The following is a 15,070-nucleotide window of genomic DNA, read 5'->3' as shown; positions in this document are numbered from 1 at the left end:
CATCCTTTTTCTTTACTAGCACCACCGGTGACGTCCTTGGACTTTTTGAAGGCTAGATAATGTCGTCGCGGAGCATTTCATCGACTTGTCTCTTTATGGCCTCGCGTTCTCGTGTTGAAACTGTACGGACTCTGATGGAGTGGCCTGGCATTTTCTTCTATTACAATTTAATAATTTGCGACAGGTGTCTGTCGAATTCTCGATGACGACGAAAAATAGTTCTTGTATTTCAGAAGCAGGTTCTCGAACTGCTCTTGTTTGTGCGTCAGAAGGCTCGGATTAACGTTGAAACCTGGTTGAAGGGTTTCAGTCGGCGGAATCGTTGAGGGCAAAAGCGTTGCTGGCTTCCAGTATCTCTTCAATCTAGGCAACCGACGTGCCTTCCCTCATGTGCTTGTACTCAATTCTGAAGTTTGCGAACTTCACTCTTGCGTTCCCTCCTTGCAGCTCGGCTATTGCTCTAGCGACGCGAATTTTGCCGTTGATCAACAGGTTTTGGTCGCCTTCAGCGACGCCTTGCATATCTGTTGATTCTTGAGTGCCGACGAAAATGCTGACGGTGGAGTGAGGGGGAATGGTGACTTGGTCTTCCAGCACATTCAAGGTGTGCCTTCCTGACGACATGTGCAGTGGCAGTGCTTTTTGTGTAGATGGTGTTGTCGACTTTATTCTCAGGTTGATAACTGCACTGTAGGAGGCTCATGAAGTCCATTCCAAGGACATCTCTTGAGCAATGCTGCAGTACGAGGAAGCTTGCGGGATAAATGCAACTGTTAATGGTCACTCTAGCTGCGTATATTCCCACTGGTGTCACTTTTTTATTTTTATTTACAGAATACTGCAGGCCCATTTAAGGGCCCCAGCCGGAGGGGCAAGATCATAGCATTGCACACACGTGAAAAACAGCAAGAACAATAAAAATATACATCATATACAAAAGATACAAAAAGATATATCATAGGTCATGGTTAAATACGCTCAAGTGCCTCTACAGAGCCGGTTAACGATTGAGGTAGGCAGTTTCAGTCGTTTAAGGTTCGAGGAAAGAACGAGTATTTGAAAATGTTTGTTCTGGCGAAATACGGTGTTAATGAATGAGTTTGTCGGTGCCGGGTTTGTCTTGTAAGCGGTTTTAGATACAAATCACTGTTTACTGACAACTTGTTGTTACTCAAAAGAAAAAGAAATTTGAGCCTGTGAGTTTTACGACGTTTTTCAAGTGTGGGTATACTGTTTTCTTTCATAAGGTTTGTGGGGAAATCAGTTCTTCGGTACTTGGAGTAAATAAAACGGACCGCTTTGCGTTGGATTAGTTCGAGAGCCTCAATGTTTCTTTTTGTGTATGGGTCCCAGACGATTGAGACATATTTCAATGAGGGGCGTATAACAGTCAAATAAGTTAGTTTTTTTACATTAGAAGGAACATGTGTGAGCACTGACTATGTACTTCATCTTCATCTGTATGACAAAACCATTGTAGTGATCATCATCGTATCTCACGTGGGCTGGGTCTCTTTGGCATATGGTGGTGACGTCCCGGACGGTAGTTGGGTTTTGGATAACGAGAGCATTGAAGGCCACAGAGTTGATACCTTTCAGTCAGTGTCGGATGTGCTCCGCCTCCATCATGTCATTTTGTGCTCGGCGACAGAGAGCCAGAACATCTTCAATGTAGCACATATATGATTCGTCGTCACCCTGGATGCGGGTTGCGAGCTTCTATTTCGCTAACGCAGAGCATCCTGCAGACGTGCCAAATACCTGACGAAGATGCCCCGTGAAGGCCAACCAATTGGAGAAGTCGCTCTCGTGGTTGTAATACCAGGTTTTAGCGACCTCATCGAAGTAAAAAGGAACGTAGCACTGTTTGTGCGCCTCGTCCCAATAATTTGGTTCGATCATAACTGTCCAGCCATTTTTCGATGTCTTCGCCGCGAAGGCCGGAAAATACCGGAGGGTCTCGATGAGAGGTACTCATGGTGTAGTGAAGCCTAAGTGGCTGAGAAGGAGCGGTTGGAGCAGCAGACGTGTTGGGTTCTGCCATCGCTGTTGCTTGAGGGCACAATCGTCGCCAGACCGGAGCTCCAGGGGTGACGGGTAGAGCAAAAGGACGTGGGAACCAAAGCACTCTCCACCACTTATGCTTCACTACGCCGCTCACACATGCTTTAGTTTGTGTCTCAAAAAACCAAGTTTACGGAAAGACAACGCACAAATATTAGAGATGTGCTTATTTCAGCTGAGGTAGTTGGTTAGAGTGACACCAAGGTACTTATACTCAACAACCTGAGCTAGTGTCTGGGTACCAGATTGATATGTAAATGGCAAAATATTTTTTTTGTTGGTTACTCGTATAAAGACGGTTTTGTCTGTGTTTAACCTCATCTTCCATTGCTCGCACCATGCAAAGATATTTTGGAGGTTAGTGTTTAGCAAGACTAGGTGACCTCCGGCTGTATGGATTTCAGGGCCTCCCCAAGTGGTCCTAACTTTCTTCAACTTCGCGACGAAAGTCTCACTGATGGTAAAATAATCGGCTCCGATGTCGACGAGAGCTGTGACGGTGTGGCCGTTGATGAGGATGTCGAGGTCGCTAGTTCGTCGCCTGGCATTGCCGTTCGTCGCCTGGCGTTGGATCGCGGCCTCGGATCACGGCTACGAGGGTTCGCACCACCGTTCCGACCTTGCATAATAAGGACTACTTCGAACGATGACCCGTGATATGTTCATGGTACCCTGCGTTGATGCATGACGATCGCGGACTGTGACACAGCAGTTGTCATTGTCCCCGCAGTCGAGGTCATGGCCTTGGTCTTCCGCGCCTTGTCTTGTAGTGGCCCGTACTCCGGTGGTAGACCTTGCTGCCGGTGGCTTGTTCACTGCTCCTGGTTGGCGTTGGTGTCTTCTCCGCGACATAGGCTGGGTTCACGGCTTGACGAGAGCGTCCGGTACATGAACGAAGCTGCACTTCCACCAGTTGTTACGGGATCCTGACGTGGCTGAAGGCAGAAGACTGGATGGTCGGATAATAAACTGTTTATTCGGGCCTAACTTGTAGCCGCATAAAAGGAGTCAGATTACAGCAAGGCACTGGCACTGATAGCGGTGAGCAGGGCGTCGGCCGTCAATCAACTGACAAGCGGTGAAGCACGTCGGCATTTATACCCTTGCCATTGAATATTCTAGAGTTATCTGGCAGGGCCGTAGGTTCCAGAAGAATCTGTAATGTTCACGAAGTGGGCGTAATCTTAACAAAATGATCTACTACAGCCTCGAAGCTTTTCGAACATCGTAAGCGTGGTTTGTACTGAACGTATTGTAACGAGGGTGATAACAAAACTTGAGGAAAGGAACGTGGCAATATTAACTTTGCTCTGCTTAATCTGGGCTTTAAGTGAGTTTGGCAGCCATAAATCACTGAGCTATCCTCAGGCATAACATTTCTGGGTTTTGTATGTGGCTGAAACGACAGGGTGAGCAAGCTCATTCATGCTTTGTCTCACTCAGACCCAGATCGAGGCTAAGTGAATCTAAATGAAAAAAATGTTGTCGAGTGCTAGCCAGAGAAAGCTCATATGTTTCTTGAGAAAGCTCATATGATAGGACTGGAATTGCAGTGCTCTATCTTTGTTTCCCTAAAACATTAGATGTTGAAAAAGTCATGTCAGAATTTTTAGGGGCGAAGCACTTTAGGGTCGCACACTGTTCGGCTGTTCTCATCGGGGCACGCCTCACCATTGTTCCTTGTCAAAGCACAGGTACCCTCTACTGAGCGTACATAGCACACATATGGTTATAAAAACAAAAGGCCACAAGACCATAAGAACACCGACATTTAACCACCCATTAATCAAAACATACGACAGAGTAAAAAGTTAACGAGAACAAAATAAAAGCCTATTAACCAGGATAAAATTTATGGCCACAACACTATAAAAGCGGCAATGTCAATGTGTATAAACAAAACATCTGTGAATAGAAAAGTTATCAAAAGTTAATCAGAACTAACAAAATAAAAGGCCATATTAACAAGGCCAAAATAAAAGGCCACATAGAAGGCCGATGTGTAAACACTCATCATTCAAAGCGTATGACGTACCAAGAACAAAATAGAAGGCCTCGATTCATTATTCGATGCACACTGCTTCGCGGCATCATCAGCATTCATTTTGGGTATCTGCAGCAATTTCTTAAGTGAGGGACTGGTAATGGATACATTTTAACATTGCTGAAATCCGGATGTACATTTTTATGAAGATTTTAGGTAAACTTGCATGAAAACCATCTCATTGCTGGTGCCCACTTGATGTCACCACAATGCAGTTCTTTACTTAAGCTTTGGTTGGTTGCACTTATATTGACAGCGTTAAAAGTTCCAATAAATTCTCGAAGTGATATTTTCAATGTTAGTGTGTAGCGCTGCCTCTTGTATACCTCTATCCACATTTTTTTGTTAGGCAGAACGAAAATTTTCTGTTCTCTTCTTGTTGAGAGGCTATGGAAGGAGACTGTAAGTACCTATAGGAGGTGAACCATGTCCAGTGTTGCTGCTCTTGCGGGTACACCCTTGAAAGAATGCTCCTTGTGGCCCTGTCAATCGTTTCAAAAAACACAGCAACACAGCAGTAACTGGGGAAAAAGAAATTTCATATGGATAACAGCCACACAAGGCATTTAGCTTCATAGAGGGGGTTAAGAAATTGAGTGCACCTAGCCCCCCCACAAGTCATCATCATCATCAGCCTGACTACGTCCACTGCAAGACAAAGGCCTCTTCCATGTTCTGCCAATCAACTCGGTCCTGTGCTTGCTGCTGCCATTTTATACCCACAAACTTCTCATCTGCCCACCTAACTTTCTTTCTCCCCCTAACCCGCTTGCCTTCTTTGGGAATCCAGTCAGTTACCCTTAATGACCAGTGGTTATCCTGCCTATGTATTACATGCCCGGCCCATGTCTATTTTCCTGTCTTGATTTCAACTATCATATCCTTAAGCCCAGTTTGTTCCCTCATCCAATCTGCTCTCTTCTTGTTTCTTGAGGTTACAGCTACCATTTTCCTTTCCATCGCTCGCTGCGTCGTCCTCAATTTAAGCTGAACCCTCTTTTTAAGTCTCCAGGTTTCTGCTTCATAGCTAAGTACCCCACAAGTCAACCGGCTCCAAAGCTGCTGTCTCTTCGTGCTCATGATAGAATTGCCATTATGCCCCTGTTTTTCTTTTCTTTATGCTGCATCCTCCTTTTGTTAAATGTCCTTAGTAGAATTCCCAGCATACTCTTCTTTCATTTCTTATGGCTGGACTTCAAAATTGTCACATGACGCTCATTCGTAAATTTTTTGCTCTCAGTGTTCAACATAATGCCCGCTAATTGCAACGTGAGTGTCCACATCAGTACATTCTTGCATTCCTAGCACACTTCTGAATACAAAGGCTACCTTTTTAATGCACTTTCTCAAGAGAACATAAATTAGCTCAGATGATTTAAATTATTTGAATTGTGTAAAGAAGATAGCTTCTAAAATAATTTCACGCACTCAGTTTCTTCGTGAACGACGCCATTACTAAAAGGCACTTTCCTAAAGGAGTGCGACTCAGGGATAAACTATACATTAAAAAAGATATTGCCCGCATCCTAAATAAGTTGTATTTCGTTCCAACTTGAGCTTTGCTGCTTTTTGGCACTGCTTTTTTTTTCGTCTGATCTGTGCACTGATTGCTGGGTCGAAAAGGCACACACTGCTTTGTCATTGTTATGGCCACCTTATTTCTCCATGGATGCTGACGACTCGTGACCGTCTCTTAATTCAGCTTGTTTGATTAAAAAAGTGCAACAGCTCCTTGTGTCCTTGTTGTGATGTTGCAGGGCATTGCAGTATGGATCCTTTGGGAGCCTCATGGGCCGCCTGGTGTTTGAGTTTCTTCGTCAGGAAGGTGAGACCCTTAACAGGCATTTTCAGAATGAATTTATCTATCGAGAAACATTGTCAAGAGTGTGCTACCAGTCGCACTGACCCCTTAGCCTGTCTCAAAAAAAAAAAAAAGCCCATGCACTGCTACACTGTAGATTCTTGCCGAATCCAGTTGTCTCAATGTGTAGTCTACTCTTGTTATAACTTGTTATAACCGACAGTCATAATCCAGCTAAATGGGTCCGTATTACCTAAACTCCATGCGAGGGGAGGGGCGAGGAGGAGCGCATCACTGTGTGACGATCATTTCACTTTCCCTCAGTAGTATGGAATAGTTCCACTGATACATGTGGAATGTATTCGACAGCATGGTTACGAAAGACGTCAATCACCAGCAGCGGTTATGAACAACATTTCAGCGAGTGCTGTTACAATAGAAGTGAGGACACTATTTGGCCCATGCACTGCGGCAAAGCTTAGCCCATTAGTAAAATTTATAGCAGGCTTTTGCAGCGTCTTTTGTTGATTGACCTGAAATAAGTCCCTTCTTGTTTTTGTGGACGGAAAGACGTTACTTGATTAAGTTGAACCGCCTGTTGGCTGCTGGGAGTCGCTGCTCTCACGCAGCATCAACAGTTCACTGAATGTTCTAAAGTTGGTCTGAGAGCTCTAAATTGAGAAGCACAAAAGGTCCTTTCATATTAATATTCGAATTTGACAGTGGAACTCACCTGCTTGGAGCAGGGCCAGAGGTAAAATGTTTTTTCGAAGGGGGGAGTTAAGGGGGCACCTCATTAAGCTGAAGTGGGGACCAAGCAGGCGAACGGTCATTTTGGACTCTGTATAACATAACAAAAAATTTTGGGAGGAGGAGGATGCAGAAGCACGTGCTCAGTGTGCCACTTCCTAGGTGTGTCACGCACATGCTCAGTGTGCCACTCTCAGTGTCCGATAGTGGTTACGGACATTGGCGGCGGCGTTGGACAACTATAGTGCTGCATATGATCCATGTTGTGATCTCATAGCAGCTTTCGCTGTAAAATGTTTATGGGCATGCAGTGGTGATGAGGTTATGAGGAAGGTTATTACAGTCTTTTGCAGTTCGTATAAAAAGTGACACAGCAAAGATGGTCATGCAACTTGAAGTGGTTGACAACGTGGGATGACATATATGGGCGCCGGTGGAGTTATGTATGGGTGATGAAGCAAGCTGTGAAAAAAACTTATTGGAAAGGTGCACACCGGAAATGCTATGGCAGTAGACAAGGTTTAAAACAGCTGATTCGTATTTCAGTGATGATACACTGGTATTATACTAACACGAAGAATGAATGAAACCGATGGCATGGTTTTGAACTGCTTTGAGTGAGTCGGTTAAGAAAACTTGATGTGGGCTCCAGACTGCGGCTACGTATTCTAGTTTGGACCGGATAAAAGACTTGTAGGCCAGCAGCTTGACATTCTTTGGGCCATGCCCAAGGTGACGTTTCGGGAAGCCTAAAGACTTGTTCACCAATGATATAATGTTAGTAACACATGCATGCCAGTTCAGATCATTGTATATTGCCACGTTCTTTTCTTTAAGTTTTGCTATCACCCCGTTACACCACGTTCAGCACAAACCGCGCCTACGATGTTCGAGAAGCTTAGAGGCTTTAGTAGATCAGTTTGTTGAGATTAAGCCCATTTGGGAATATCATTGATTATTCGGGAACCTACGTGGCCACTAGCGATAACGCTAGAATATTCGATGGCAAGGGTATAAGTCCCGACACGCTTCGCCGCTTTTCAGTTGATCGACAACCGATGCTGCATTCGCTGCTGTCAGTGCAAGTGTGCTGCTGTAACCCGACTTTACTTTTCCCGGGCACAGATTCGCCCAAATAAACAGTTTCATCTGACCATCCAGTCTCCTGCCTTCAACCGTGTCACGACCCCGTGACATGTGGTGGAGGTGCTGGGTACTGGATGGTCAGATGAAACTGTTTATTTGGGCAAACCTGTGCCCGGTAAACAGAAAGTTGGGTTACAGTTGCACACTTGCACTGATAGCTTCATAACAGAAGAAAGTGCCTGACCAGTTCGACAAAGCCCGTACCGAGTCTCGATGCGCGAATGCCAGGTCGTGAAAAAACCAGTCGACGAAATGCTACGCGATGACATCATTCCAGCCATCCAAGAGTCCGTGGGCATCACCCGTGTTATTAGTGAAGAAGAAGGACGGGACCCTATGTTTTTGCGTCGATTACTGCCTCCTGAACAAAATCACAAAGGACGTGTACTGTCTTCCACGTATAGACGACGCACTGGACCGTCTCTACAACGCGAAGTACTTTTCTTCGATAAACCTCAAAACGGGCTATTGGCAAATTGAGGTTGACGAGAGAGCTTGAAGACAGCCTTTATCACACCAGACGGCTTCTTCGAGTTTAAGGTCATGCCATTTGGTCTTTGCTTGGCACCTGCGACGTTCCAGAATATTGCCCCGCCGCGGTGGTCTACTGGCTAAGGTACTCGGCTGCTGACCCGCAAGTCGCGGGTTCGATTCCCGGCTGCGGCGGCTGCATTTCCGATGGAGGCGGAAATGTTGTAGGCCCGTGTACTCAGATTTGGGTGCACGTTAAGGAACCCCAGGTGGTCGAAATTTCCGGAGCCCTCCGCTACGGCGTCTCTCATAATCAAACGGTGGTTTTGGGACGTTAAACCCCACAAATCAATCAATCAATCAATCAACGTTTCAGCATATTATGGAAACCGTGCTGGCTGGATTGAAATGGCAGACTTGCCTCATTTACTTGGATGACATCGTCCTGTTTTCCTCCAGCTTCGACAAGCATTTCTGGTGCCTTGAAGTGGTACTTCAAGCTATCAACACTTCTAGATAAACCCTGAAGCCAGAAAAGTGCCGCTTCGCGTACGAGGAGCCGTTGTTCTTGAGACATGGGATAAGCAAGTCCGCAGTCTGTCCTGACCTGTGGAAAACATTCGCCATCGCTGATTTCTCGCAGCCCACTGACAAGAAGGCTGTACGCCGATTCCTCGGATTGTGTGCCAATTACAGGTGTTTCATCAAACGTTTTTCACAGATTGCCGAGCCGCTAACTAACCTCACGAAAAACAACGTCGAATTCAAGTGAGAAGCGACACAAGAAGAAGCATTTCAGGCACTTCAACGATGCCTCCGAACACCACCCATACTTGGGCATTTCGACGAATACACCAAAACAGAAGTACACACCGAGGCAAGCAGCGTAGGACTCAGTGCCGTTCTTGTGCAAAGGACTGGCAGCATGAAAAAGGTCATCATTTATGCTAGCTCGTCGCTATCGAAGGCCGAGGCCAACTATTCCAGAACAGAAAAGGAGAGCCTTGCCATTATCTGGGCAGCGTCAAAGTTTTGCTCCTACCTCTATGGCACGCCTTTCAAAGTTCTAAGCGACCCCCATGCCTTGTGTTGGCTAGCTAACTTGAAAAACTTTTCGGGTCGCCTCGCAATATGGAGCCTCAAACTTCAAGAACTTGACGTGACCGTCGTTTACAAGTCTGGAAGAACACACTCTGAAACCGACTGCTTGTCTCGTGCCCCGGTCGAGCACCGCTTCCCGACGGCCTGGATGAGGACAGATTCTTAGGGACAATAACTGACGACGACTTTACTGAGCAACAGCGAGCTGACCCGGAACTCAGAAGCCTTGTAAAATACCTCAGCGGTAGCAGCACGACTATTTCGAATGTTTTTAAGAGAAGACTGGAGTCATTCTTCTTGCGAAATGGAGGTTTCTGTGATGAGCGAAGAAAACGACAACGACGGAAGTGCGGGGCAAGGCGCGTTTAATGTGCGCGTGACTGTCAGCGAATCAGCTGATGACCAGTGGTGGCCCATAGAGGTGGCGTGCCACGATTGGGCCACGGGCGACCATCACGTGGCAGTGGGCTTTGTGGCTGGGGACGAGCCGAAGCAGCGGCAGACGGGAGACAGCGGGCCGAAGCGTCGGACGCAGGCGATCCAGGTTCCGGCCAGGGAACGCGGTCGTCCACGCTGCTGCCGTCCAACCACCATCTGGGGCGGCGTTTCCGGCACGAGTACTGCATCTCGGGGCGCGGCCTGGCCTGCTGTTCTCTTCCTTGCCGAGGGCATCGCGGATCTCGGCGAGGCGTCTCCACAGTCAGCCGTTCGACACAGCGATGAACGTGGCCTGGCTAATGGTCACGGTTGCGTCGAGCATCGCGTCTCGGCGCACGCTCTTCGCTGGACGGGCTGGCCATTCCCCGCATGGAGCATCGCGTCTCCGATGCGGGTGGACTGCTCCGTGGCCGCACCCATGCCATCAAGCGCCAGTGTCACCAGAGCGTCGCACTTCGGCAAGGGACGAGCGAGATGTTCTGCCGGGCGAGACGCGGGAGTGCGCGCAGAGGAGCACGGAGCCGGGTGAGGATTCAGGGTGGCCGAGGATTCAGATGCCAGGGGAGAGACTGGCTGAATCTAGGATCGCCGAGCGGTGCCGAACGACGGGCCAGACTCGGACGTGGGCCACGAGCTGATGAGCTGCAGGGTGCACCCGGGGGTACCTGGCGGTGCCCTGGCCAAGAAGGAACGTGCGGAGAAGAGAGCTCGAGCGTGGAGGCCTCGAAGGCAGACGAAGCAGTGCGCCGCTCGAGAGGACGAGTTCCTGGGAGCGTTCCTGAGCCGGACGTGGGACCCGTACGTGTCGGCCAGGTCGAGCTCCGGCGTGTTCGTTCGGGGTCGAGTCCGCCGGCTTGTACAAGGTGCAAGGACGGGGCCTGCCGAACGGCTCCTGCCTGGGTGCAGTGGCCGGGAGCAGGTTCGTGGACGAGGCCTACCGGGTGTGGTCGTCGTGAGCCGTGGCCTGATCCAGGACCTCCGGAGTTGCGACCCTGACTGCTGGGTTGGCCGCGACGTCCGACTCAACGGCGCTGCACACGGTAGCGTATCCGTGCGCCGTCAGCCGTTCCACCCATGCCATGAAATAAAAAGTTCATGTCAATCCTTTCTCGTCCGCTATCAACAAACATAGTGACGAACGTCCGTTAACCATCACAGTTTCTTAAAAAAGGACACGCCCCTTCAAGCCGACCACCTTCTCATGTTTCCTTCAGCAGTGACACCAGGAGTACTCGAGGCCCTACCCGATGGTTGGACACCCTGGTGTTTCCCGTATGCTCGCAAGAATACAAGAAAAGTACTACTGGCCATGACTTTCCGCCGACTTCACTCGCTACGTCAGGACCTGCCGCGACTGTCAACGACGAAAGACACCACTGACTAGGCCAACCAGACTTCTCCAGACCATCGAGCCACCACGCCGGCCGTTCCAGCAAATCGGTATGGACTTACTGGGGCCGTTCCCGACATCGAATTCTGGGAACAAATGGATCGTCGTAGCTACTGACTACCTCACACACTACACCGACACAAAGGCCCTCCCCAAAGGCAGTGCCTCCGAGGTAGCAAGGTTTTTCGTCGAGAACGTTCTGTGGCACGGAGCTCCAGAGGTCCTCTTTACTGATAGAGGTACAGCCTCTACGGCGGACCTAACTCAAGCGATCTTGAGGTACAGCCAGACAAGTCACCGCCGCCCCACCGCTGGTGAGACAGACCAACAGTCTCACCAAACGTCTTAGTAAGACCATCGCTGATATGCTGGCTATGTACATCGGCGTTGAGCACAAGATGTTGGATTAAATCCTTCCGTACGTGACTTTTGCGTACAATACAGCCGTCCAAGAAATGACGCAGATGACGCCTTACAAGTTGGTCTATGGAAGGAGCCCGGAAAGGACGCTTGAGGCTATGCTTCCAAACATCGCTGATGAAGAGAACCTCGACGTCACCACTTACCTTCAGCGTGCGGAAGAAGCTCGTGAACTCACCCGCTTGCGCTCCAAAAATTAGCAAGTGACCGATAGCCTCTATTGCAATCTTCGACGAAGCTTCGTTAAGTACCAGCCTGGAAACCGTGTCTGGCTAGGGACGCGATACGCAGTCGTGGGCTCAGTGAAAAACTTCTGCGACGGTACTTCGAACCGTACAGAGTAGTTCGACGTCTTGGCCTACTCGGCTATGAGGTTGTTCGCGACGGCATTACGAGCTATCAACGGCGCTGTGCTCGACCTGAAGTCGTCTATGCCGTGCGCCTCAAGCCATTCCATGTACGAATCTGAGGACTGTATTTTTATGTTGTTGCTGTTGGTATTGTTAATTGTGTTTATTTTTGTACCTTTGTCGTTTGTTAAAGCATCAGGACGATGCCTTTTTCAGAGGGGGGCAATGCTATGTTCCTTTCCTCAAGTTTTGTTATCACCTCGTTACACTGCAATCAGCACAAACTGCGTCTACGATATTCGAGGAGCTTCGAGGCTTTAGTAGATAGTTTTGTTAAGATTACACCCACTTCGGGATCGTCACAGATTATTCGGGAACCTTAGTCGCTGCTAGTGATAACGCTAGAATGTTCGATCGCAAGGGTACAAATGCCGACACGCTTCGCCGCTTGTCAGTTGATCGATGACCGATGCTGCATTCGTCGCTATCAGTGCAAGCGTGCTACAGTAACCCGACGTTCCGTTTACCGGGCACAGGTTCGTTGAAATAAACAGTTTCATCTGACTATCCAGTCTTCTGCCTTCAACCGCGTCACTACCTTGTGACACTATGGTGATACCAGGATGCTTGCAAATGAGTTCTGCAGAGATCCGCAACGTGGTGGAAAGGTTAAGAGAGGGAAAGGAAATCTGTACAAATTTCTCAGAAAGAAAAGCTTCTTAGTTGCCGAAACATTTATACCAGGACGAAAAGAACCTCGGACTAGGACGAATTTTTCATCTATTAAGAAGCTTTTCTTTCTGATTAATCAGTATGGATTTCTTTGTTTTCCTGCTACAAATAGATGGTTGTCTTCGTTCTCTTCCTTCGCCAAGATACTTGCACGACTGTACATGTTCGAGGGCAACGCTAGCAATAACATGAGGATACAGAAAGGGTTGGAAGAGTGGTGGATTGAAACAGTTTGGCATTTGTTGGGATTAAGTTTCATCAACCACATATCGCACCATTCTTGCACATGATTTAGGTCATCTTGAACAGTGGGGTTGGGGATGGAGCAATAGATCACACAGTCATTGGCCAACACATAGATACAAAAGGAGACATGCAAAGATGTAAATTTGAAAAGGAAGGGGCGCACGAGCAGAGCCTTGGCCAGGAGTGGAAGTGCTGCGTCATTCTGTGCCAATCTGACCTGCTGTGCATAAACGTTGATTTTCGTGCCAATTGTCGATCTGAAATGCAAACTGCCAAATCTGGCCGAATATTATTGTTTACCTAGCAACACTGAGTTGGCTACACAAAAGATGCGACTGCATGCATATCCAGTGTTCGATCGCGTTGTAGTTCACTTTACTCTTGTGGCTCGCTGGTGCTCGTCTCATCGCTATGGTTTTCCCGCTAATGTAGTGGCACCAACATGGGTAAGTGTGAATTGCCGTAGAGAGTGAAAAGTAGAGAGTGAGACAGGATGTCTTCTTAGAACTCAAAATTTATTCTCCTGGTAGTTTATGCGCTTTTACATATGTCTCAATGGCGCACGTACATATGCAGGGTCATTACCTAGTCAAGCTCTATCCACACAAAGTTGCTTCAGATGGCCAAAAGCTGATATTTTAAAATTTTTGATCCGTGAGAACTTTTCCTGGTCGACGCACAGCTGATCTCTTACTTTTGTTGCAGTCACAGGCTTGTGCACCCATAAGGGCGCGATGAACCTATTTTCACCGTGCAAAATTTCTTTCGCTTGGCGTCAGCATTCATAATAAAAGCAGGACATCATTAGTTGCACTTCACAAGCCAACAAATTACAACGCGCACAGCTCAGTAGCGCACGAAGGCATTCTATGCAAACTCATGCTCTGTCGCCATTATGTGATAGCAATGACACTGTGTTTGTCTTTTCTGACAAGAGCCTGTTCCCAATGCGATTTTAGTTTTGTTTTCACCCACAGGTAATTTTCGTACTCTGTTACCCAGTAAGAAGATGCACGTTGGATTCAATTTTTTCAATGAGATTCGCTTGCCACCTCCTCCAACTATGTGATGCAACTATTAGCAACCACTGGCAAAAATAATTCAATCCACCTTCCTTGCAGAGGCACAAGGTCGTGCCGTGGCTTTAATCAGGCAGTCTGTATCCAGTTTTCGGGCAAGGCTGAGTGTCACTGCCTATAATTTTAGTTTATCGATTATACGATGCACAAACTATTTGACAGTTTTGTGTGGTCCCCTGGCAGTCGTATAAAGGGGGGTTTCACTGTACCTAGTAATAGAGTGAAATCTCGATAATTTGTGCCAGACGGAAACGGGGCATAAGCATACACTAAATGGCAATGCGCATTTACCAATACAGTTGTGCATCTCTTGTCATGCGCCATCACCACCAATACAGAACCCAAGCACATGTTGCCCAATGTACCTACTAGAGATTCCTTTCTTTTTGCCAAAGTTTGGAAAACGTGCTGGGCTAGCACTTTCGTACGATTGGCGACGCCAAGGAGAATTTGGCAACTATTGCAGGGTCCGGAATATGTAGCCGCTGAGATAGCGACAAAATCGAATTAGAGATAACTATCGCTTCTCCCTTGTTTTCTTTGAATTATTCTTTTGTCAGCTGGGATGTTTGGTGATGGGAACACACCTCCTTACCCATACACGCACACTGTGACTTGGCTGCTGACCCACAGATCGTGGGATCAAATCCCGGTCGCCGCGGCCACATTTTCGATAAAGTGGAAAATGCTTGCGCCTGTCTGCTTAGATTTATGTACTCGTTAAAAAACTCCAGGTGGTCGAAATTACTGGAGCCCTCCACTACGGGTCTGTTATAATTACATTGAGGTTATTGAACATTAAAACTCCAACTTTTATTGCGCGCGTACACACACACATACACACTTGTATGTGTGTGTGTGTATATATATATATATATATATATATATATATATATATATATATATATATATATATATATATATATTTGTTTATTTACAAATACTGCAGGCCCTGTTTGGGCCCAAGCAGGAGTGGGTAACAAATGTCAGTGACAAAACAGAATATAAAAATATAAAAAATACAATACTTGGTGCAAA

The 15,070-nt window shown here is 47.3% G+C and overlaps 1 protein-coding gene across 1 annotated transcript in view; it reads left to right on the top strand.

The window, feature by feature from the left end:
- The window catches only part of LOC119168537 (endothelin-converting enzyme 2), a 260,418-nt gene that overhangs the window by 169,719 nt on the left and 75,629 nt on the right, over window positions 1-15,070 (top strand). Inside the window, exon 13 of the mRNA XM_037419939.2 lies at window positions 5,866-5,933. Coding sequence (XP_037275836.2) covers window positions 5,866-5,933 — 68 coding nt within the window. The remainder of the gene's footprint in view (window positions 1-5,865; window positions 5,934-15,070) is intronic.

The sequence above is a fragment of the Rhipicephalus microplus genome, chromosome 3, assembly GCF_043290135.1.
Source record: "Rhipicephalus microplus isolate Deutch F79 chromosome 3, USDA_Rmic, whole genome shotgun sequence".
Classification (NCBI taxonomy): domain Eukaryota; kingdom Metazoa; phylum Arthropoda; class Arachnida; order Ixodida; family Ixodidae; genus Rhipicephalus; species Rhipicephalus microplus.
Note: the sequence above shows the minus strand (reverse complement) of the source record. Positions and strands in the feature narration are given on the sequence as shown.